At 43.4% G+C, this 24,883-nt stretch overlaps 1 protein-coding gene and 1 long non-coding RNA gene across 3 annotated transcripts in view; one reads left to right on the forward strand and one right to left on the reverse strand.

The window, feature by feature from the left end:
- Positions 1-24,883, forward strand: part of LOC127596759 (uncharacterized) — a 202,889-nt gene that overhangs the window by 159,028 nt on the left and 18,978 nt on the right. The gene's annotated exons all lie outside the window — the stretch shown is intronic.
- On the reverse strand, positions 212-11,734 carry wu:fa11c10 (protein FAM110A). 2 transcript variants are annotated; one of them, XM_052059502.1, is made up of 2 exons: positions 11,502-11,734; positions 212-2,852 (listed from the first exon to the last, which is right to left on the reverse strand). In XM_052059502.1, exon 2 carries the CDS (start codon positions 2,840-2,842, stop codon positions 1,481-1,483), a length of 1,362 nt encoding a protein of 453 aa, XP_051915462.1. In that variant the 5' UTR covers positions 2,843-2,852; positions 11,502-11,734; the 3' UTR covers positions 212-1,480. The 2 variants fall into 2 exon arrangements, with proteins under 2 accessions (XP_051915462.1, XP_051915461.1); XM_052059501.1 differs by lacking the exon at positions 11,502-11,734 and adding an exon at positions 3,910-4,386.

Below are 24,883 nucleotides of genomic sequence, written 5' to 3' on the forward strand. Positions count from 1 at the left end.
GATTGATTTATACAACTATTTCTGTAATACACCCTGGTTAGGTCGCTATCAAATCGCATGGGCGCAACGAGACAAATGAGCATTCACACCAACATCACACAGATGAACAATTACTTCCAAACTCCACACAGACATGCCAGAACTGAGATTCGAACTTGGCTTGAAAAAAAAGAGGTTTATAAAAAAAGTTTTTCAACACAGACAATGTGAATATTCTTCAACTGTGTTTTAATTGTAGTTTCAAAGACACAATTTTTTAAAGCCTTTCAGACCTCTTTGGGCATCCGCATTTCCAAGCTATTGACATGAAAGGAGAAATGTCCTGGAAAAACAAAACTTTGCGGTAAAATTATGCAGAGGCCCTCTCAATGACATTTTCATCATTCTCACACATTGTTGCATTGTATTTGTTTGGGTGTGTGTTTCTAAATTTCATCCAGCATAACTGTTGTGGTCAATACGAATAGATTGCACTTCAGATTGAATTCCGTACAACGGTGTTGAAAAAAAAATATATATTAAATCAAATAATCCAAATAAATATTGGTCCATTTGTGTTAGTATGCCAAATATTTTGTTTCCTGAGACACTTTTGTTTTAAAATCCACGAGTGAACTCTTAACAGGGGTGTGCTAAAATCCTCTGAAGGATTATGGGGGATGACTTCATTCTTATATATTACAGTATTGTGAATATTTGTGCGCTAAATGGCGTGAGGCTTTTTTTTTTTTTTACAACAGTTCCGGCATAAAGAAATCTCTCCCAGGTGTTTGGTCGCCCACCCCCAATCGAAGCGTTTTGTGTGCAAGGGAATTTTTTTTTTTGCATGCTACTTGTTCTTCCTTTTAGCAGCTCTGTGCTGGGAAATGCGAGGTAAACACGATTTATCCCGCAAACTAATCCCAAAAATGAGCGTGTGTGTGTGTGCATGTGTGCGTGTGTTTTAGATCTGACACAGACACACACAAATATAAGCTGCAAGCACGTTGATGCTAACTGACTTGAAAATGTGTGTTGGTGCGGCAAAGTTCGTAGTACATGCGTGCTTTGTTGACATAAAGTGGCAAATGTACATAAAGGTTCCACTTGCATGCCAACAGAAACGACGACAATAACAGTCTTGCGGCCAAAAGTGATTTTCAAAAGTACAAAACCTGTTCATCGAAGCTTTTTTTTTGTGTGACTTTCACAGCATTAGCGAGGTTCTCTGTGCTACACCCACACGCAGATTCACACTGAGACAGTACCGTTCCTTTGCATGAGGAACCATCCTCGGCTATTATTGCTTACAGATACAATGTAACATTGTTCAAGTTAAAAAGGAAGAGCACGTTCTAACTTCCTCAAAAGTCTCCAAATGTGAAATGTGAGTCTCCATCAGCAAGTGATAAAAATGGCGGATGTAAGGCAACAAAAGATGAAAAGACAGACGTCCCTTCTTCAGATAAATACAACCCCCCCCCACAAGTGGGGTTTTAGTCTACACGTTCGAAACGGCGCCGTTAGCGTCCCGTGCCTGTCTGATACCGTAGAGCCACTTGATGACTCTGGCGTTCCTCTCGATGACGGAGATGCCGTAGGGGACGCGCTGGTTGCCTCCGACGGGCCCGTCCTCGTCGTCGTCCTCGCAATCCTCCTGCCCTCTGTCGGCGTCGTCCCCGCACTCGGAGCTGGGCGTGCTGACGCTGCGGAGTTTGGAGATGGACACGATGTCCGAGTTGGCCCTGGTGAAGCGCTCCACTCCGCCCATGCCCTCCACCTCGTCGGGATCCAGCCCGCAATAGTTGAAGAAGCGCTCCAGGTCTGCCGTGGCCCGGGAATAGCGGTCGCTCAGGTCTGACTTGGAGCGGTGCAATGCCGGGTGCTTGCGGGCGGAGCCCTTGGAGCTGGTGTTGGACAGGCGGGTGAAGGCGGGGGAGGCGGGCGGGATCATCCCCGCGCGGACCAGCATGGGGCTGGGCGGCAAGTAAGAAGGGGGCGAGGCGGCGGTTCGTGTGGTGGCGTTCGTTTGGGGCTGGTGAAGTGAGTTTTGGAGGGCCGGCGGAGGTGGCGGGGGGACCTGTGGGTGTGCCACTTGACCTTGGGCAGGTTGTCGGGGCCGGAGTTGGGCCCTCTGGGGCCTCCTCATTTCCGCATGGGGTCGAACGTCCACCCTGCGTACCGTGACGCTATTTGGAGAGACGTAGGCCGATGGGACGAAGATGTGGGGCGCCCGTGTCGGGACGGGGGGAGGACGTTGGATGGGGTTGAGAGGGGAGGACGTGCGGGACGAGGTGGATGAGGACGTGGCGGCGTTCCGCGGTTTGAGGTTGTTGAGGAATCGGCTGCTCTTCTCGTGGTCCGCCGACAAGCTGCTGCCGATGCTTTTAGCTCCCGATGAAGGCGATGAGGACGAGGGGGAGGTGGAGGACGACGACTGGGAGGAGGGCAGTGGGCCGTCGCGTACGTCGTTGATGAGGTTGTTCAAAATATCCAAATTGAGAGGCGGTCTCCCTCCCGGACCTTCCCTCACGCCGCCGCCCACGCTAGTGAGGCAGCGCGAACTTTTCCGGGCAGGGGGAGCACCCGTGTGGCACTGCAGGATCATGGCCGGGGGGACGAGGGGTTTGCGGATGATCGGCGGCTTGACCGGCGCCTGCCGCGTCAATGCCACCTGCTGGCTCTTGACGTACTTGGCCTTGTCCGCCTCCAGGCGCTCCACGGCGCTCAGCTTGCGGGTTGCAGGCTCGGCCGGGCGCCGAAAGTAATCTGGCCCTTTGGTGAGTATCCTGAAGGGCATGGCGGAGGTGAAGGGAACCCCGGTCAGGCGACCGTCGGAGGGCCGCAGGGTCTCCACTGGCATACTGGCGGAGCTGCGAGATAGCAAGAAGACTTGGCTTTAATCACGGGCTGATTTAGAGCATCACGCAAAACAAAGAGAACAGGCACAACGGCATATTTATGTCACGGGTGTGAGGTTCGAATCCCGGTTTCAGCAAAGGCATTCTGGCTTCCTCAAACAGTAGACCCCGAAAAACATGCTTGTTGGTTTCCCCGAAGACTCTAAACTGTCCATTGATGTCAACGTGAACACGAATGGTTGTTTGTCTACATCGATTAGCTGGCAACTCGTCCAGTGTGCACCCCCCCCCCCCCGACCTAACATAAGATGAGACCCGTCAATGACAGTGACGAGGACTTTTGAAAATGGATGATGAACGACTGAACTCCGTTTTTCATTTGTCGTCTTCCTGTGGTCAACAGCAAGCGCAACATGTGAATAGTGAAAACACCTAGCATCCATTTTATTTAGCCCAGGTCATCACCACAGGTGTGCTCGAGCCTTGAGACGCTGGGGCACACCCGCAACTGGTCGCCAGTCCGGGGGCACATCCGGACGAGTAAACATTCACACTTCGGGTTGAAGTCAAGTCAATTTATCCCACACGCGACACCAACAGCACATTTTTGGAAAGCGGGAGGAACCCGGATGGAGAACTTGGAGAAAGCCCAAGCAAGCAGGCAGTGAACATGGAAACTCCACACACGAGTTGATATTCAAACCCTAAATCTCACAACCGCGAAGCTGTCGTGCTTACCACGAGTCCACCGTGCAGCCGCCAAACTATACCGTGTATTGCTTTCTGTTTTTGTCCAAAACACAGAACTAAATTCTACCCTTGAGCTGCAGAGTTGAAATGTCATGTATGCACGTGTACATCATGTCAATAAGAGGAGACGTTTAGCTTTGATGTTGCTTCGAGATTCTTGTCGCGACAAACAGAAGGGGTCAGTAAACAAAAAGTGAGGCTTAAATGGACAAAGAAGGTCCCGCATGTCCTCTCTCAGTTTGAAAATCACTCTTTTGTACTTTTGTCTTTTCGTGCAAGCCCCCCCCCTCCCCCGTCCAAGCCCTTTCAACGTGCTTACCGCTCTCTTATGCTGATGTTCTCACTCCTCTTCCAATTCTATCTTTCTTCCCCTTTTCACCCCTAGTCTGGCCTCAGTGAATGGCTTCCTGGAGGACGGGGTCCCTCGGGGTCAAATTCCACATCGGGCCCAGCAAGGACACCGCTGTCGGGCTCGGCGGTGACCCAGATGGGGGTGAGGGGGGTTGAGCCGTCTATCGGGGTCACTGGTAAGACTCTTCAAGCGGAGATCAGCTGAGGTGGATCAGCTGGCGAACAACAACATTCCCAAGAAAACGTGTCCAGATATGATCGGGTACAAAGTCCAACCCTGATGAGTGGGAGGAAAAAAGCCCGAATCAAATGACTCTGGGAAGTCTATTCCAGGCATGCGCCCACACGCACAGAATCACTCTCTCTTTCACACTCACACACTCTGGCAGCCAGTTGGGACTCTCCTCAGTACTGAAGTGGAGCAGACGGGACTGCACTTAATACCACGTCTGGCTCCACCAGCCCTCCAATCACTCGCCAGACTTTGGACCTCGACGTCACACAGGGGGCGGAGTCAGGGGCGGCAGTCACGCATTCATTGGTTTACCCCATATGAGATGCTGACCAATCATACCTTTACCCCCATGTGAGAACAACAGTGCACTGAGGGAGGGATTTCATTCAAATGATTCTTTGAAAGGGAGAAAGTGTGTGTGTGTGTGTGTGTCTCAACTGGCAAAAGCAGCTGCAAATAGCCGTTTTGCCTACTTGTGTTCCTGCTTCTGTTGAAACCTTTCACAAAATCCCTTGCGTCACATTACTCTGGGGGCCACAATCTACTCTGGGTTACATGACCCCCCCCCCCCCCAAAAGATCAATAATTTTTTTTTAAATTAGTCTTTTAACAGCCGTCTTCCTCAACACGCGACTCCCTCAAGTCTTAAGCTCACAGCCAGATCAACATCAACAGCAGAAGGAGCATCCACCAAGCTTGACAGTACGCAGGCACGCGCACAACGACAGGTGGGAAGCCAAAAAAGATTTGCATAATTTGATTTTGAAACGGAATAATCTCAAATTCAATCTTGAACTACAAACATTCAGTTGCTGACAAACACGCGTCTAATTGGTAAGACACACAGAGGAGATGGCATTGCCCTTGGGCCAATCAAAGGGCTTAGACACACGCACACCTTCCCTTCAAATCCACCCTCCATCTGTTCAGAAGGAGAAAACCAGATCAAACGACCACCTTCACTATTTCTGGAATGAAGGTGTGTACCAAAAATGTCCTGGTCCTTCTAAGGTGCCATGTTAGAGGAGGGGTAGCTAGCATTAGCCATTAGAGCTAATAGCTGGCGAGCTTGACAGCTAATAGCAGCGCAATGGAAGATTCCGGTAAAGGTCAGACAAGGAAGCAAGGCTCGTTGTAGGGTTGATGAACAATGTCGTCTTTGTCTTTTCTCTTCAATATGCCGCCTTTGTGGAGAAGTGGGCGATAATGTTTGCAGTCGTCTCTTCACAAGTATCGATTGAGCTGGAGTTTTTAGTTGTCTCGAGGACTGTAAAAGACAGGACTGTTTGGCTAACTTCAAGAGGCGTAGTGTTACAAAACAAATGATTCTGTCAGATTCAAAACTGTAAATTAGGCTGCTATATAAGAACACACAGGTAAAGCAACCTTGTCATTTAACTTTAAAAAGAAGCACCCTATCCAGGCCATAGTTAGCATATTTTCATATCGCCCCCAAAAAAGACATTTCTTCCTTCAGAATCAGAATCAGAATCATCTTAATGGCCAAGTATGTAGAACACACAAGGAATTTGTCTCCGGTATAACACGCTGCATTAGTATCATCGTAAAGAAGGACATGACAAATAGGTATGCAAGGACATTTTGTAATGTAAGTGAGACAATGTGCAAAGTATCAAGCAGAGCTAAAGTGATCAGTGGTAGAATACAATACGATGGCAGTTTGTACAGTTGGTGCGGAAAATCATTGATTCACAAGAATGGTGCATAGTTGCTGAGTGTTTTTCACTGGTCGCAAAGACGATGTGAATTCTTTGGCAGAGATCGTAATTCAGCGTGTTATACAAAGCCTTGGGCCTTGTCATTCAACATCCTCATCAACACTGGTCCAACAGTAGACCGCCTTGCATTGACGATTGTAAACAAATCCATCGGGGACGCCAATAAAAAGCTGGCCAGCAGTCAGTAAAAAGAGTGTGAAAACAATGTCCATTAACATGTACCTGTAAAATGACTTGAGAACCCTACAATACGCAGGAAATAGCAGGGGATAGTGACAGCACTTTGTCAAGAAACAATACGCACCAACTGCATGTAATTGGGGTCAAAAGTGTCTTTGGAAATCCTTTGGAATTTCCAATTTGATTCGATATTGTTGTTTGTTGACATGCCCCAACTGAATGCTGGAGTGGTTCAGTAAATACAAAAAAAAAACCTCTGCTGGAGAACAACTCATTATCTGGGACTGTGGTTCACTCTTGTTTTTATTTTTCAGTCCAAAATCCCCCCAAAAAGGCAGATTCTAGTTAATTAAAAAATGGTGTATGCCTCCGGCGAGGGTAAAAAAATCCATACATATGTACAATGGAGACATCTTCCTAACTAGAGAAGCCATCAACATGCAAATATTGTCACGTAGGAATGTGAAAAGGAGCCATTGTCATTCAATAGGCGTCGTTCCCGGTTGGGCGGCTCATTGGAAAACGAGTGCGCAATAGCAACGTTCACCTTCTCAATCGTTTGAATAGGGGCAGTCTGTTGGCTTTTGGTTTAGGTAGTGGAGTAAACACAAGAGGGCTCCAGCAAGAGTTGCCAGGCATGAAATACTGGAACTTTATTCTTGGTGCAACCATCACATGTAAGCGCACAGTCCTCCAGGTGAATCATGTAACTGTTTCAAAGTATCACTTCCCAACATCAAGCGAACTTCCTGAATTGCGTTTCTCCAGGTCGAAAGGTCTTTGTGTGGAAGCTAGACAGAACTATGAATAACCAAGAAAACAAAACCACCCCCCCCCAATCCCTGTTTGTCTGCCAGTCCATGTTTGCCTCTGCAGTTACAACAGACGACGCCTCCAAAAATGACAAACCCGCCACAGGAACCCACCACAGTCTCAGACCGAGGAATGACATTTGCACAATTCTTCAGCCACGCTATTATGATGAACCACCATGATGAACTTTTTTCAATGTTACTTTTTGACGCTGATATTAATGTGGGAGAATATGACTGACAATTATGTCTATGACCAGACATAAACAAACCTTGGATTTAATAACCAGTCTAGTTGCTAGCCTTTTCTAGCAACCCCAACCAAATGTTTCCTGTAGTTGCAGCTCAGAAGAATTGCAGCAATTTTGCTCCACTGAGGTCATGCTATAGGATCTCAAGGACTTTATAAAATTAATAATGGAAAATGGTACAAAAGTATTGCTAAAGATTTAGATGTTTATCTGTCCATGGTTGGACAAATTGTTTGTAAACGGAAAACTACTCCGCTCTGCTGCTTCTCTTACAAGAAACGCTCGCCGTGTAAAGATGACTGCAAGAGCACAGTGCAAAATACTCAATAAGGTAAGAAAAGATCCTGTGGGGGTCAGCTGAAGACGTATAAAAGGTACTTGACACATGTTGACAAATTTAAACATTAAACAAGAATGCAGTTTAAGGGAGAACACCAAGAAGAGCCATTTCTGTCTAAAAAACACGTTGCTGCATGGTTGAAGCTTTCTTAACAGCACTTGGATGTTCCAGAGCGCTACTGGCAAATTATTCTTTGGATAGATGATACCAAAGTTGAATTTTTTGGGGAGGAACACACAATGTCATCTGGAGGAAAAATGGCACGGCACCTTATCCCAACTGTGAAATTGGTGGCGAGAGCGGAACTGTATGGGTGTGCTTTGCTACCGCAGGGCCCAGACCGCTTGCTATCATCAATGCCAAAATGAATTCACAAGTTTATCAAGATATTTTGCAGAAGAACTTGAGTCCTGATCTCAACCTGATTGTGATGCCGTGGCATGACCTCAAGAGACATTAGACAGTTCCTGGAATCCTGCTGAATTGTAAATTGTTTGAAAACCATGGTCCAAGATTCATCCTGATTGTTGAATATGTCTGATCTGCAACGACAGGAAACGTTTTGCTGAGGTTATTGCTGCCAAAGGAGACGAGAGCAATTATTACATCCAAAGGTTGGCTTATGTTTTCCTCCTGGTCCTGTGAATATTTACATTATGCTCCGTAAGAATATGAAAACATAATTGTTTGTGTGGTATTAGTGTAGGCCGACTGACCCTGTTTGTTTTTTCTTGTGGTTTAAATGAAGATCAAACTAACTTTTGGCCAATTGATGCAGAAATGTTAAGAAATTCATTTTTTCCTCCAACTATAGTTACACTAGCAACACAGTGAAGAAACAGTGCTAAAAAAAACAAAAAGGGAAACACCATTCATCTATGTCAAATAAACTTTGCCAAACATGAACAAAGTGCATTCACGTGCATCTGTGTGTGTGTGTGTGTGTATTCTGTGACGCAGGATGTCCTGTCGTATCACAGCGGCCGTGATCCCACAAGACATTGCCCACAGATTGTACAAAAAAAAAAAAAACACAGAGCCTGCCTAAAAGAAGAGTCATCCTTCGAAATTGGAAATTTGTTGTGAAGAAATGTCAGGGTTGCCACTGTTATTGAAATTATTTTCCAGGACTTTTCCGTCTGCTACAGTACCGGTCAATTTATCAGAGCGTACACAAATAACTTCCAGCTCCAAACATTGGAAAAGTGTTATTTTCTAGAATTTTAAACATCTAAACGGTTCAATTTAAAATCCTTTCTGCGGTCTGCTGAGTAGGATGTTTTTGTTTTTTAAAATGTGTGATGTTTGTGTCATGTTATTGGATAAATATTGCTCTACATTATGTACACTTCTGCAGTGTAAGGCTGACACGCTAAACAGTCAACCACCGGGCCGCGATTAAAAGAAATATTATTATGAAAAACACTTCCAGACCATAAATCGAAAACAAACGAAAATCAGGACGCACAGCCCGAGCTGAGCTTGACCTCTTGTGTTTCGCGATATTACGTAGTCATAGGCTGCTACTGCATTAATTAGTTCATTGTGTGTGTCAAGTGTCACCTTCAAGTGTCATCATTACAGTAAATAGTTGTATGAAATAAAATACTAGGGCATACATATGAATGAAATGAAAAAAATGGTGAGTACAGTGTGTAACTAAACCTGTGCTTACATACTCTTATACCGCGTGTCTCATGTACGGTAACTTCAAAATGTCGTGTTTTGGGACCATCGTAAACCGAGGACCTCCTGTGTTTGACTTAAATGTTTTGATTTATGATTAAGGAAAGGCAGCGTTCGTATCCCTTCACAAATTGTTTGCAATAGACCAAGCAAAAAAAATTATAATGAAATTAAACTCTCTTCTTTAAGATTCAGTAGCTTCTCTGCTTGTTTGGACAGACGCTGAACTTTTACTGTGACGCATGTAAAGTTACATTACTTTGGAGTTTGTGACAACACATTCGCTGGCTGACTCAGTCTAAGCTTGGGGAACATCGATCGACTTATGAGCATGCAACACAGGCTCAGTGTAATCGCCCCAGGACAGTGCAGCTTCCGGTTTGAAGTCAATAAGGGAGCTTGAAGACAGAGTTCAAAAGGTTATCAGCCGCTCCCTTTCAGGGCTGATTTAAGGATCTGCTAGTAAAGCTAATGAAGACAGGGGGGGCAATCTGGAAAGCAATAGACTCAACAGGATTCACCCTTAACGCACTGGCTTTGAAGATATAAGCTTCTACCGTGCGTGGCTGGGTGGAGAACATCACCCACACGAATGACTGTGCAATGTCTGGACTACGAGAGTTATGCAACTGTTTTGCACAAGGGTTTAGTCAACTGCATGAGCGAGCAATGAACCGTGAACAGTCCGTTATTACATTTTTTATATGCCCCTCTCCCCCCCAGGCCCGCTCTATCACCTCCATCCACCACTGGCCTCTTCACTTTCTCAGTTACACACAATCACCGTCTGTGGGCCCAAGAAATATTAGATAGCCACGCACGGGTCAGGCTGCAGGTCTAATCTAATTTTTGTTGCACGCCTGCCCCCCGAGGACCTCTATTTTTCTGTGTTTGTCAGGGAGAGGATTGTGACAAAGTAGGTTTCAAAATGGAGCAGGTGGCTGAAGAAAACAAGGTAACGTCATTAGCATGTATGGGCAAACCAGAACAAAATCCTTTGTGTAAAAAAAAAAAAGTGATGAAATTTCCCTTGACACTTGCTGTAACAACAATACTACGCTTGATAGCGATGGTGATATTTATTCATTCATTCACTGCTGAAAAAAGCTTATATTTTTATTCGGGGCACATCATCTACAACGACACTTCATGCCCTTGCTGTTTTTGTTCACATTCACAACTGCATAGGATAGTAGCACGTATTTTGTGTTTATATTAATTCATTTGTAGTTCTCAGGCCACTCCGAACGATTAACAATGTTGTTTATTTAAATCCCCAAATCGAGTTGATTAATTTTGGGCTACATACAGTCATACAAAAAAAATGATGTACATCATTTTTAGTATGCTGATACAATTGCTGCTGTTCACATTCACATCTGTATCTAACATATTACATCATTTATTCTTCATGGACAAGTGACTCACACTGACCGCTGCTCTTATTCAGCTCAGTCTCATCGCCGAATTTTGTAAAGTTGGACATGGGGGATTTTTACTTTTTCCACACTGTTACTGAATTTCCCCATTACGGGATTGATTAATTCAGTGCTAAAAGTTAATCACATGAAATGGCTATACAGGTTCATATACAGATATATGATTAAATAAAAACAGACAGATATACTATTTTTCACTTCACTCGAGCCGTGACCTATCTGAAACTTGCATCGAACACAAAATAGCACAAAACATAGAAATTGACCAAGTGGCAGTTCTGATTTAAAAAACTGTAACTGTACCCATGAATTCAAATCAAATGTCAATGCAGATTTTTGTGCAAGCACTGTTCAGTCAATTTTCTCCTTGTTATTAAGACTATTTGCAATGTTGCTGTAGATTTGAGCAAGAAACACTTAGACACAAGATTTGCTTTAGCGGGCAACAGAAAATGAGCGCCTGGAGTTGTGTTTGGCACCTGCGCTTTAAATATTGCTAAATAAAGTTGTTGGAGCCTGAGGAAGTCTTGAAAAAGCCAGTTTGTGTTTATCTTACCAACAGCCTCAAGTGGTATTCGAAACATCAGATGCGTTTTAAGGTAATGCAGCTATATATATAAAAGTGTCACAGCTGAGCGGGAATGAAAATAGAGCACAGATGCTAAATGTTTCAATCATATTTTTAGATTGGCATTCCAACTCAGGAACAGATGCCTCTCTTCCAGCAGGGATGTGTGTTTCGTTTTTAACTCACGTGACATGATTAGCAACAGAAACAGTAACTTTAACTTGGACCCTCCTTGAAAGTACACGTGCACAACCTCAGTCTACACAACAGTTTGTGTCCAAACAGAAGACAAAAGCTAATGTTTACTTACAGGATGTCAACGGTTCAGCGACAAAGTCCCAACCTCTCGGGAAGACCGGGAAGCTACCCGAAAGCGACTTCTGCTCTCCAAAGAGTCGCAGAGATCTGATCAGGAGGCAGCGACAGCTCCGACCAAGCGCAGCGGTGGCGCAGGTGGTGTGTGGGCAAACCTGCTTTTCCTTCTGCTTCTTTAAGGATGAGATTCTCTTTTCCTCCCACACAGTCAGGCAGGCTCCACCCACTCTGTCAGAAACCAGGAAGAGAGGTTGAGAGAGGGAGGCAGGAAGCTTTTGTTTGCTCTGTCATGAGAAGTTTCAAGAATTTGTCATAGGTCATCCTGGCTGCTCTTTTCCTTGGCATTTACATCTCACACACTGGCATTAAATGGGAATGGACACATTGTTGGGGAGGAGTGTTAATATCTGTAGTCCATATCACAACCCTTGGAGATTCAAGGTAAGGTCACATCGAGTTGGGCTGAGATGTCACCAGGGAGAAAATAGTTTGAAGCTTGTGGACAGAATGGACACAAATAAATTGTGAATATTAAAACGGCGTCAGCGCAGTTCAAAATTTCAGAAAGGAAAAAAAAAATTGCTGAAATCTAGAATCTTCAATAAGCTTCCCTGACAATACAATACAATACATATTTATTTATGGAGCACTTTCACAAAAGCTTCAGCTGTAACAAAGCGCTTTACAGAGCAGTGAACATAAAATAACAAAATAATACAGCACAACCCATAAGACACAGACAGTCATGCAATCTTAATCACTTTTCCTGCATACACTTTGTTGTTTGAAGCAGTTATCGATGAAAGAGGAAAGAGTCAAAGTGTCTTTTCACCAGTGGATGAGAGATGTCATGCTGAAAATATCTGCTACAAGCTAAGTTTGAAAGCAAACAAGAAGCTGTAGCGTCCACTGATGAAAAAGAGAGGTTGGCTCACATCTCCAGTCCCATGTAAATCCGCTTCAATTCCAAGCGGCGACTCCCTGTTCCACATACGCATATGCGTATGTGTGTATTTTCTTCCGGACAAATAGTGGGTCTTTGTTCATTTGCCTATAGCAGAGACCGAACAATGAAATATTCATTTGCTCGATGACAGAAAGTGCACTTAAGCTTCATGTCATTCACAGAATAAGTCGTGGCTTTATGGAAGTACATCAGACTTTTGTTCAACAAGTCTGGCTTAGATTTCCCATAAGGTCAATACATTTGTGAGTGAATTAACACAAGGTCATTATTTTAGTACTGTATGTGCATTGAACATATTCCAATGTAAAATGCTTAGTTTTAGTCAAGAAAGGTAGGGAATCACTTTGTTTCAATCCAACCCGAGAGGTCAGCTCGGGGATACCGTGTCAGTGCGTGCCCGATGTCATGGAAATGTGCTGATCAATAACCAATACACAATTGACTCATGCTCAATCAAAACCACAGCAAAAGGTGAGACATTCATAGATCATAACAGAAGGGAAAGGATATCAAGTTATGGTGAAGATACACGCCTTCTAAAGTGTGTCGTGGTTTTGAGCCGATGTTACTTCGGTCCTTGTGGTTAATTGATGACTTACAGTTTGCCGTTCTGCACATACGAGTAAAAACAAAAAATTAAAACAGAAGATAAAAAGGAACTCAGGCACGCTCTATGAAAAATATTGATACCGTTATTCACTTGTTTTTATTGATCAAGATTTAAGCACGGTTGGTGTTGCCAGTCATGTAAATAGATGCATTGGGTTAAAAGATCCTGTATCATTTAGGATAATTCCACATATACAGTAACTGTGAATGAAGAGATTATTTAACGATCATGAAGGGTGCATGCCAGTGAGTGAGAAAGTTTCGGGGAAATGTGATAACATCCACAGTATAAAGTAGGTGCAGTTGAGGATATCCTGTCATAACATGGTTGGAGAAACAACGTCAACAGAAATAGCTTGAAAAAGGCTGCACGGTCATGTCAGGCCAAAAGGGAAATTATACGTAAAGACATTTGTGTCCATGGCCATATGTAATTTATTTCTTGCGCGTGTTGGCTGAGACACTTTCGCTATGCAAACATGAGCAGGCGTGCAGCTTTGAAAGGGTGCACCGAGGTGGGGTGCACCATGCCAGCCTTCTTGTGGTGCACATTGAACACACTAAGCACGCACGCACGTCCACATGCACGGTCTGGAAGGCAAACATGCTGGCCGGGTATTCATTCACTTGATGAAGAAAAATATATCAAGCAGTGTCTACTTTTGTTGAGACGGCAAGCAATCGAAAGGAATTATATTGCTTCTTTGATTCTTAACAGGTCAATATTTCATGGCAAGAAAAGGCATGGGGTCAACGACAAAAGAATAGGCAAACAGAAACAAAAAGAAAACAATCTTAATATGTACACGGGTCAGGCCGGGTTGAAAAAAAAATGGTGGGTTGTGCCGGGAAGGTCATCCCACCTAAATACCGTAATAAACAAATCAGGCGAGCCACTTAATGTGGTGACCCCTGATGGGACGAGCTGAGAGTCAAACATAAGCAATTCAAAAAGCCAGAATTCTTCAAGGGAAAAGATGGTACAAAAAGAACCAAAACAAACAAACAAAAAAGAAATAGTATGAGGGGTCGTTTGGTTTTAAATATGGCATGTGTAGAGGTGGAAAGCGATTTCAATCCCCTCTATTCTTATTTGCTCCCAATCACAAAGCAACATATGACTCCCAGCATAGCAATTCAGAGCATGTGAGCTGACATAACCACGTGGACCGCACGGTGCCAGAATATCGCCTCTATTTGTCGTCGTCTTTCCCTCAGTGGGGCAGAGCAGCAAGCAGCATATGACGCACCCACCACACGTTCTTGAAGAAAACACTTCTTTCACTGAACACAACAGACAACATTTACATTTACTTCATTCACGGTCGGATCATGGGATGTCAGCAAAGCACCACACACAGTTTTCCCATCGAAATTGGGAATTGTCATTTACTCTTCGAGGCGAACAGGAGAAATTTGAGACATTATGGGATACCTGGATAAAATTTACGGAAACCTAAGGAAGTGCTTGAACAGATAGTTGAGTTACCCTATTGGCCCCATTCCACTCAAGTTGGTTTATTTTTGTTTATTATTATTATTTGATTTTATTTCATTACTTTTCTATTCATATGGAACAGTGTTCAGGACATTGTATATGTGGGAGGGCAGTAATTGTAACCCGTTTCACAGGGATGTCAATGTATGTATGTACTATTTCGGTGCCCGGAACTGATGTGGTTCTTGGTACACGTGACCACGTTTTCTTTTTCTAAGTCTTTGAAAAAATTCAATAAAAAGTTTAATAAAAAAAATTGGGAATTGTAATCAATTTGGCCTTTCATAAATAAGCCTGTTACTACCAGCTGCAAAACTTGGAACGGATTTTTTCACGAAGAACAAAAAAACGACAGTATTAACGCCAGCCTGTCTGTCCGGCAACGTTACAATGCAGATCTTTAACTCAAAATCCCGACATATAAAAGGTTGCATAACCTTCTGGAAGATGGTGTGTTGGACTTTCACGGGTGCGCTGTAACACAGTGGTACCTCTACTTACGAACGTCTGTTCATACGAAATTTTCATGTTAGGAAACGTCTCTACAGGAAAATATTGCCTCTTGTTCCGAAAGAAATTTCCAGATATGAAAGGTAAAAACACAGTCTGGCCCGCTAGTCGCAGCTCTGAGTTTCCTGAATGCAACATACTGAAAGCTGCTCTGCCATTGGCTATTGCCTAACAACGTCCTGGCATCCCATTGGCTAAGAGGGACATCTACCGTCTGAGTCTCTGTGTGTAGATAGATAGATGTGTGTCTATGCAGCGTCCTCGTCATTCGACGTACATGTGAATCACCCAGAAAAAGTGTTGACCAGTTGGGCGATCGCTCACTATGCTGATGTTTGCCTTGGACATTTTTGGAGGATTGTTAAAAGCCGACAAAAAGCAAACGTCCTTGGATCAGTTTCTCAGAATCAGAATCAGAATCATCTTTATTGGCCAAGTATGTAGAACACACAAGGAATTTGTCTCCGGTATAACACGCTGCACTAGTATCATCGTAAACAACAAAATCATTGAACCATTTTAGAGTAACCACTAGTTTTGAAGTACCATTTTGTGGTGCAAGAAGAGTGACTGTCAGTGACTGTTTAAGGAGTTAATGGCTAGAGGGAAGAAGCTGTTTAAGTGTCTACTGGATTTGGTGCGCATGGATCTGTAGCGTCTGCCTGAGGGGAGTGGCTGAAAAAGGTGGTGGGCAGGGTGCGGGGGATCCAGGAGGATTTTCCGTGCCCTTGTCTTGATTCTTGCAGTGTGCAAGTCCTCAAGAGTCGGTAGGGCGGTGCCAACGATTTTTTCTGCCGTCCTAACTGTCCGTTGAAGTCGGATTTTGTCCTTTTTTGTGGCGGCCCCAAACCAAACCGTGATGGAAGAACACAGGATTGATTCGATGACTGCAGTGTAGAACTGTCGTAGCACCTCCTGTGGCAGGCCATGCTTCCTCAGCAGCCTCAGGAAGTACATCCGCTGCCGGGCCCTTTTCAGGATGGAGATGGTGTTGACTTCCCACTTCATGTCCTGGGAGACTGTGATTCCCAGGAACTTGAAGGTCTCGACGGTTGACACAGGGCAGTTGGATAGTGTGAGGGGCAACTGAGGAGAAGAATGTTTCCTGAAGTCCACGATCATCTCTACAAAACGATCATCTTTACAAAATGTCAGGCAAAAACCACTTCCGAGAGAGAACATGAACTAAAGAGGGAAAAAAAAAAATGAGGACACAGTTAAAAGTATAAAATGATCATTTTATTTTTTGTTCAATTCTTTGTTTTTTACATTATGCACAACTCTCATTTATTGCGCGAATTGTTACATGTATTTGTTACATATTTTGATGCATTTTTATGCTTTAGAAAATAAACAACAAAAAAACATACAAACTCCACACAGGAAGGCCGGAGCCAGGATAGAACCCACGACCTCTGCACTGTGAGGTCGACACGCGAACCACTGGGCCACCGGGGGCGCTGTATCATAATTATCACGTATAAAATAGTTTGACAACGCAAGCTACTCTCTCATTCCTATGCTGTCGACCATCTCCCAAACAGCTCTAACCTCACATCTCTTCTGCTGCTGACAATTGTGTTCTAAGCTGGCTTCCCCCTTTTTTTTGTCCCAAAGCTCACAACAACACTCTCACCTCATTTGCATGCTACGCGATATCACTGCCCAGGGAGAATCCTCTCGACATTAAGACCTTGTGAGCGCTCCAAACTGGTCCCTTAGGCGGTGGGAACACAGGCCCCATGAGAGCACACACCTTGGATGGAAGCCACAAAAAGGAAGCGGCAGGTGGATTAAGAAGGCTACGTGGAGTGTGTGGTGATCGCCGCTTAGGCCAAACACTCCAGGATCCAATTAGATTCTCTGAGCCTTCATCTGGAGATGGCCACGAAATGAGGCGGAGGAGATCACTGCAGATCGAGAACACCTCTCTCGTATCATGTGCCACTACTTGGTGTGTGTGTGTGTGTGTATATCTATCTATATATATATATATATATGTGGGTGTATATATATAGATACACACACACACACACACACACACACACACACACACACACACACACACATACACACACACCCCGACATACACACATTCCACGAGTGCAACAACCCTCACGTTACATCTCACATTTCACTCAGGCCCAAACAGGCTTCATTTCGGTCACCCGCTTTGCCAATTTGACTTGGATGATTATATCGATGGTGATAAGAGGATGCCTGTTTAAAAAGAAATCTATTTTCCGTTTTTTTTTTTCACCGAACACTGTTTAGGAAGACTGTGTTGACATTCCCATACTTCAATGTGGGGCAAGTGAGCCGAGCAAATATTCTGGGGTTGTTTAAACATTAAGAGTTCTTGAGGGCACCACGTGACTTGTTTCTAAGCCCCCTCGGGCCGCTCCGATGACATATTCAGCAGATAAGTAAACCATTCTATGAGAAGGCAGCACAAACACGGCTCTGTTCACACTTCACCGTTTGACTATTTTTAATGACTATTTTTGTCCCCACGGGGCTTTGGGTATAAAGCTGTTTTCAACTGAAAAAGAGGGGAAAAAATGTGTGTGCATGGTGGTGGTGTGTTGGTTGTCAATGCTGTTTTGGCTCCTGAATGTGGAAACACTGGAAAATAGTTGTCAAACTTTCTGAAGACTCGCGTGTTGACTCCGAGAAGAGCAGTCTGTAAAAACGGGGGATACACGTGCGCGTTCATTTTTATGAGATATGTACGGATAACATCACAACCAAAATACAGCACGAACAAGCTTTTACTTTGACTGCACAGTATCCAACTGAGTCACATTACCTTACCGACGTTTTCATTCACATTGCACACAAAGTGTGCGCCATCTACCCTGGCAAGTCTAGAACAGCGTTGCTGTAAACGGAGATCTTTGAGACAACGTTATCGGTCCGGGAAAATGCAAAGGAAATAAACAGCCCCGCTTTCGTTACATAAGCATATTTTGTGGTCTAATCTTCCCCTCCAAATGAAAATGTTTTAAACCCTTTCGACCTCCAACCCACGTTGGCATTCGTCACCAGATGATGGAATTATGTGTCGTCTTATAATTTAATATATTGAGTAAAAACATCTGGAAATAAAAGAGAAGTGGTCTGAATATGAGTACTTATATGACGGTGCTACTTTATGCAGTGGCACCATCTTACAATTCAGTCACTCCCGAATTAGGGCTGGGTGATTAATCAATTTCATCAATTAATTTAAGCTTATTTATCAAAACTTTTTTTCCTATCAATTATTTTCAGGCCCATCATGAACGGTCACCTTACCATGGTGGAGGGGGCTTGTGTATCCTAAGAGCTAAGTTGTCTGGGGGGTTTTATGCCCCTGGCAGGGTCACCCATGGCAAACAGATCCTAGGTGAGGGAACAAACAAAGCGCAGCTCACAGATGCCTTATGACAAATAAAAATATTGGACTAAATTTTCTCTTGTCCGGGCGCGGATCACCGGAAGCCCCCTCTGGAATTAGGCACTGGAGGTGGGGCTCGCTGGGACCCGGCCGGGCTCAGCCCAAAGCGGCAACGTGTGTCTGTTGTTAAGTTAATGGAAGTTAATTCTCAAAGCTTGCTTGGTATAGAGAAAAAAGCACATTCTAAAATAGGAAAACACAAAAGCAAAGCACTTTTGAATAATGTCACTTTCATTTGCTTGCAGTGAAGGGGAAATAAACAGGTTAAAATCAGAAACTGGTTTAAAAAAAAACATCAGCGATTCATATTTAAGTCCTATTATCTTAGCCCTCCTAAGATATACTGTACCAGTATGTATGTGTTTCTATTGCACATAAACGCATTGCAACACAGAATGTGGCCCAAAAAAAAAAATCTATTTATTTGAGTTTTCTGGTCAGTGGGTCAGTCGGTCCAGCTTGACGCGTGGTCAGATCAATAACAGTCAAAGCAGAGGCATGTTGGTAAATAGTGTCCTAAAAACAGCTCAGGGCTCTCGCGGCAAAGGCCAGAGTCTAACTCACGCTGGGAAGGATGGAGTTCATGGCAAGAGGGAAGGAGCTGTTCAAATGTGTGTGTGTGTGTGTGTGTGCGTACACATACATACATACACGCAATTTAGTGTGATTGTTCTATTATGCACATACTGCCCAAAATGAGCTGCAAAACCCTTCATTTGGTACTTATCTTTTTGATGAAGTTCCCGTACAGCCCACCTCACAGAGAATCTCTCTGAAAGAGGGATAAGGGCAACTTTTAGGGTGATTTTCACCCAGAACCTAAATTGCTGGTTGAGCATTTGCCTGCAGATGTTCCTTTGTATTAGAAACGTCTACCTATTCTGGGGGGTGGTGGGGGTGGGGGTATAAGGTACACAAATGCATCAGACAACGGGGAACAACATGCGTGGCCACAGACTCTTGCCTGGATTGGCTGTATGCAGACTTGGTAGGAAAATGAGGATCTTTTCCTGGGCTAACTCTCAAGTAGACAGGATAGGCCCGGCGAAAACATCAAAACATCATTAACATTAGCCACAGTGGTTGGTTCCTCAAGTCAACGCGCCAGCACGTCAGGATGAAGTAATTTAATGTCCCAAAGTCTGGATTGCAACAACCTGAAGTAACCCTGAGACATAAATAAAGATATGGATATGGTTACTTTCTCAAACAAAAACTAAAGCAAGGAAACATTTATTTTTGTTTTCTTCTTTCACAACAGCAATGGCAAAACACAAAGCTAATGTAGCATTTGTACTTAGCGTGTTCCTCCGGCCAAGTGTACATCTACTACTATGCCCGTGTGTTTTCAATATGCAAGTACAAACACGTGTGAGGACAACAAGTAATTGTTCATGCACACTGGGGTTTTTTCCACATTCACCAACTACTGGCCTGTTATGCATATTACAGCGTTTTCAATCATTTTATTTCCAGATATATGTGAACAAGCCAGTTTTGACAACCTTTTCATCTGCACACATGTAACAGGCAATTGTAATGTATTTTTTTCCCCCTGGAATTTAAAGCTGGCCAAAAGCTAACTGAATAATTATGCTCACATTGCTAAATCCAAAACACGCCCAAATCACAAATGTGATCTCTTTCGAGGCACTAGCTGCTCACCTTGATGCTCCTCATCTCAAATTTTTTCCTGTACTTTCTTCTCTCAATGTGACTCGTCTGTCATCGGTCCACCAAATGATTTTCGGCTCCCGTGGCAGACTGCACTCACTTGTTATTTAGGCACCTTCACGAAGCCTTAAAAATGTGATCGCCCCCTGCTGGTTGGCGGACTACTGACTGAGAAAGAACTTGATTAGATTTGCAGCACGGCTCGCATATTAAATGTAAATTTTGCTGACGAGCTGTTTAATTTAATCGTGGCTACCAAAATTGTGATCACAAAACGCAGTTAATAGCCTTGTGACACTTTTTAAGTGGGTGAATGTGCAGCATGTACACACGCGCACACAAGTAAATAACTAAGTAAGAGCAATTTCTCTAGCTAAGCTACAAAACAGATGGCAACAAATTACAGTAGACAGTCATGTAACACATGCCTGGACAAAAACTGTTATTACGGTTTGAAGTGGCGTGTTGTTTCCATTAAAACTTTGTAAATATTGCAAGATCCTGTTGGCGTTGGACTGGTTGTTTTCCATCTCCTCCCGAGCGTATAAAAAGAGTCCACGCAGACATGGAAAGTCCTTTGCAGCCTGGAAATGATTACAAGTCCAAATTACAAGGTGGCGTTGCCCAAGGTGAGCAGCTTGTACATCCTCAGTGTGCTTTTTGTTTTCAGACAACCAGCCATTTCAAGAGTGTGTTTCCAAAGTGTTCAGCTTCAAGTGGTGGAGGCGAATTGCACTTCTAGGATCAGATTAACAACACTTTGGTGATAAATGGCCTTTCTCCGTCACTATGCATGCAATCTTCTACAAGACAACAGCACCTTAAGGAGATATTTAGAAAAGAAATGTTTGTGCACAAACAGTTGTGTGTTGAGAGAGCCTCCTCACCCACCAAACATGAAAAAAGGCAACCAAGGACATTCTTAGATGTTTGCCCGATGTTTGATCAAAATGTGTCAGTGAGAAAAATGTCTGTTTCTCTGCCAATGACTTAGCAATAAGGCTGTGAAAGCACACGACATAATGTTTTTTGACCTTCTGTTGTGGCCTCCGTGTCCATCAACAGCCAGTCAGTGACGCTTTGGGTGACCTTTCAACCAAGACGCCATGTGATGCTGAGGTGGACTTCCTCTTTTATGCAACAGTCAGCGATGTTAACACAACTTTTGATTTTTTTTTTCAACAGTCTATTGTGAAAACTGAGAGCAGCAGCAACTGCACTGGATGAATGGGATGTGTGTGTCACCAACACAGAGACTTACGTTGTATAACACGCGACAATCGCACAACAGAGGTTATTAGCAACAGCTCGGGATATTTAAAGCTGAGACAAAGCTTTGTGTGCACAGTCAGACAAAAAAGTTACTTAGTTTGATGGTTTGAAAGAAGTGGGGGAAAAAAATTGTCGTGGAAATTTTGGTGCGGATCTGACCACTGGACAAACTTGATGACTGTGCTTAGTTGTGTCACCGAGTACAAATACTGTCGTGTTGTGTTGAACGATCACGACATGAGGAGACAGATGTGTGCACTGCCTCTGGTCTGGTAATTTAGCCGCTGCACTGAATCCATGAAAATTGTGATGCTTTTTCTACACAGCTGTAGTCTACATTTATCGTCATTTCTCAAGTAAGCTACTTGGGTAAATTTGAGTGGGGCTGACAATTTTTGTTTAGTGCTGGTTTCAACTTTTTTTCTTTGCTGAGCTAGGGTAGAGCCAGCTGAATGTTTGCATTTTATGACAATTTGTCCCTTGGTAAAATTTGACATAAGCATTTTATTTTATTTATTTTTACACTTTTAGTAAATGTTTTTTTTTTTTTTTTTTTTTTACATCATGTCACAGTATTTGACATTGTGACTACTCGGATGGGTGAGTACCAATACCAGGTGTCAGTATCGGGCCGATACCGACCTTATTTTAGGGTTACGGGGAACTTGAGGACGCTGCCGAAACAAACCGCTGAAAGGCTAAAAAAGTAAAATAAAATATAAATAAATAAATACATTAAAAAAAAAACAGAACAAAAAAATCTGACATTGAGTAAGTCCTCCTTTGCAGTAGTTGGCGCTATGCTACTAGCAAATTAAATTTGAGATCAAAAGTATCAGAAGTATCGGTTCTCTGTATCACTGACTACCTTCCCCTGAATATATGCCTGGTATCAGTCTGAAAAAAAAGTGGTTTCGGAAATTCCAATTGATAACATATTTCTCAAGTATACTGCACATGTTGTACAGTACTTGAGGAGGTATTTTTAACTGCAGATTTAACTTAATGTCTTAATTTTTGCTGTTTTTATGAACCTTGGGATTGAAATGAATGATGAAACACACAGAATTGATTTTCAGTACATGACAAAAATGAATAATAGCACAAAATTGAATTCAGCCCGGCAGCACGGTCGCCTTGTAGTTAGCACATCCAACTCACAGTTCTCATGTCCGGGATTCAAATCCGGCTTTCCTGTGTGGCCTTTGCATGTTCTGCTTGTGTGGGCTTTCAGAGGGCACACATTCCGGAACATATATTTTAGGAGGACTCTAAATCATCGGTAGAAATAAATGTGAGTGTGATTGGTTGTTTGTCTGCATGTATGTGCCCTGCGATTGACTGACGACAGGTTCAGAATGGTAAGGATGATAAGCTGCAGCTCACCCACGACTTTTACCCTTTCACGCACCCTGTAACCTGATAACATGATAAGATGTCCACTCTCGTAACCGCTGTTCCTCAAAGCAGCAAAAGACAAAAAAGAATGAAAATAACATCTCCACTGCAGTTACTGCAATATAAAATGAATACATTCTCTGCTTCCCTCAAAATTTCAGCCTTTGCACGAGGGGGCCAATGTTGGGGCTCGGGTTTGGCTAATGGCAAAACAAGCTGGGGAATGATGAGCTAATGTTTTGGCAACGAGTTGTTTTAATTCACTATTTCAGCGTGACCTCAGCTTCTTTCACCACACAGAAGAGGATGCGGCACTTATAAGCCTCTCATTCTTCCCATGGGAACATACGCAAGTGTTTTAGCTCAGCATGTCCTCATTTGTGTGTTAAACAGTGGAGCCTAACTGTCTGGATAGGTGTTGATAAGACCCAGGTGATGCAATAAGTGCGTTTGGCACGCTACAAACAGCCGCCCCCGGCGGTGCGTGGGGCAGATATTTTTGTCCCCGCATCATCTTTAGATGGATATTGTCAAAGCTAGCGCGTCTAAATCAAGATTCAAAGACTCACAAAAAGTACAATGAGACCATTTGCATTGGATTGCATAACTTCATTTTGCTCGTGGTGTGAACTGAGGTTTTGTTTATACATCGTCATGAAAAGCAAAGAGTTTGGGCTCTTTGACCACACAACAACGACCAAGGGCCCAAAGCCGCTTTCCAAACAGTCACAAGGTGCAGTATGCACGTAACAATTTTTGAACGGATCTGAAACGATTTTTAAATGTCAAAGATGCAACACATAAATCAAGTATCGTATTATCACATATCCTCTCTCCTGATTGGTCCATTTAGTCACACACTTCAATGACATACTCAGCTTTCCCCAGTTACGATTTTTGCTGTAAGAACAATTAAACGGGGAAACAATGTCCGGCTGTAACCGAGCGTGTCCTTTTGTGACGCATCAGCCAACTAATTCGTCGTGCACCATTTGTAACTTTGCGTTGCCGTATACCGGTACTGTCGTGAACTGAGGTCCACCTATGTTTTGTTGTTCTTTTAAGGTATGGGTTCAATGTAATGGAATGTTTAATCCATCATGTAATGTTCTGCAGGTGTGAGGCCATGACGCAAAATGCTAACGTTATGTGATGAACAAAAGAGCTGGTTACTATCTGAGTTATCACATGAGGTGAATATCATTTAAAAACATTTTTTGTATCTTATTTGCAGCAGGTGGAATGTTGCCGTGCAGCAAGTTTGGTTTTTCGTCTTTGTTTAATTCAGAGGAGCCATGTTGATAATTAGGAGACCGATCGATCGTCTTCGCTGATAGACAAACCGCATCATGAATTTAACGAGCTGAACCCAAATGCGGAAAACAAAATCAAACTGCACTGCTTTGTGGAAACGTGGTTCCCCCACCCCCTTTTTTAAACAAAATAAAACAAAAAAATCGTTGCACATGCACATTCATTGCAAATACCGTACTTTCCGCACTATAAGGTGCTTCAGAGTATAACGCGTAACTTCAATGAGAAGCCTATTTTCACATATATGGCGCACCGCGTTATAAGGTGCATAGAATAGAAGCTACAATAATGGCTGTGTTTATGTTATGCAGCCACTAGATGGAGCGAAGCTAAAGGAATACAACACAATACAGCTTTATTTATATTGAGCTGTCGCAACTGCTGCAGCTTTAACAAAGCGCTTTACAGAACATTTAAAATACTACGTTCAAAAAATATGAATCTTGATCCATATATAAGACGCATCCAATTCTAAAGCGTGCTGTCGGCTTTTGAGAAATTTTAATGCTTTATGTGCGCCTTATAGTGCGGAAAATACGGTAACTGCAAGGATATCACAACTAAAACACATGAATGGCCATCACATTGTACATTTTACTAAATGGCTAGTGCACCCAACATCCAATCACTTACATTACATTAGAAAGAAACAAGGACTAGAAAGAGGCAAGGACAGTTTTGGTCACAAGTATTACA

Source organism: Hippocampus zosterae, chromosome 2 (assembly GCF_025434085.1).
Source record: "Hippocampus zosterae strain Florida chromosome 2, ASM2543408v3, whole genome shotgun sequence".
Lineage (NCBI taxonomy): Eukaryota > Metazoa > Chordata > Actinopteri > Syngnathiformes > Syngnathidae > Hippocampus > Hippocampus zosterae.

What these genes read in the sequence shown, in the direction of transcription:
- wu:fa11c10 (XM_052059502.1), bottom strand. Translation starts at nt 2,842, where the DNA reads ATGCCAGTGGAGACCCTGCGGCCCTCCGACGGTCGCCTGACCGGGGTT.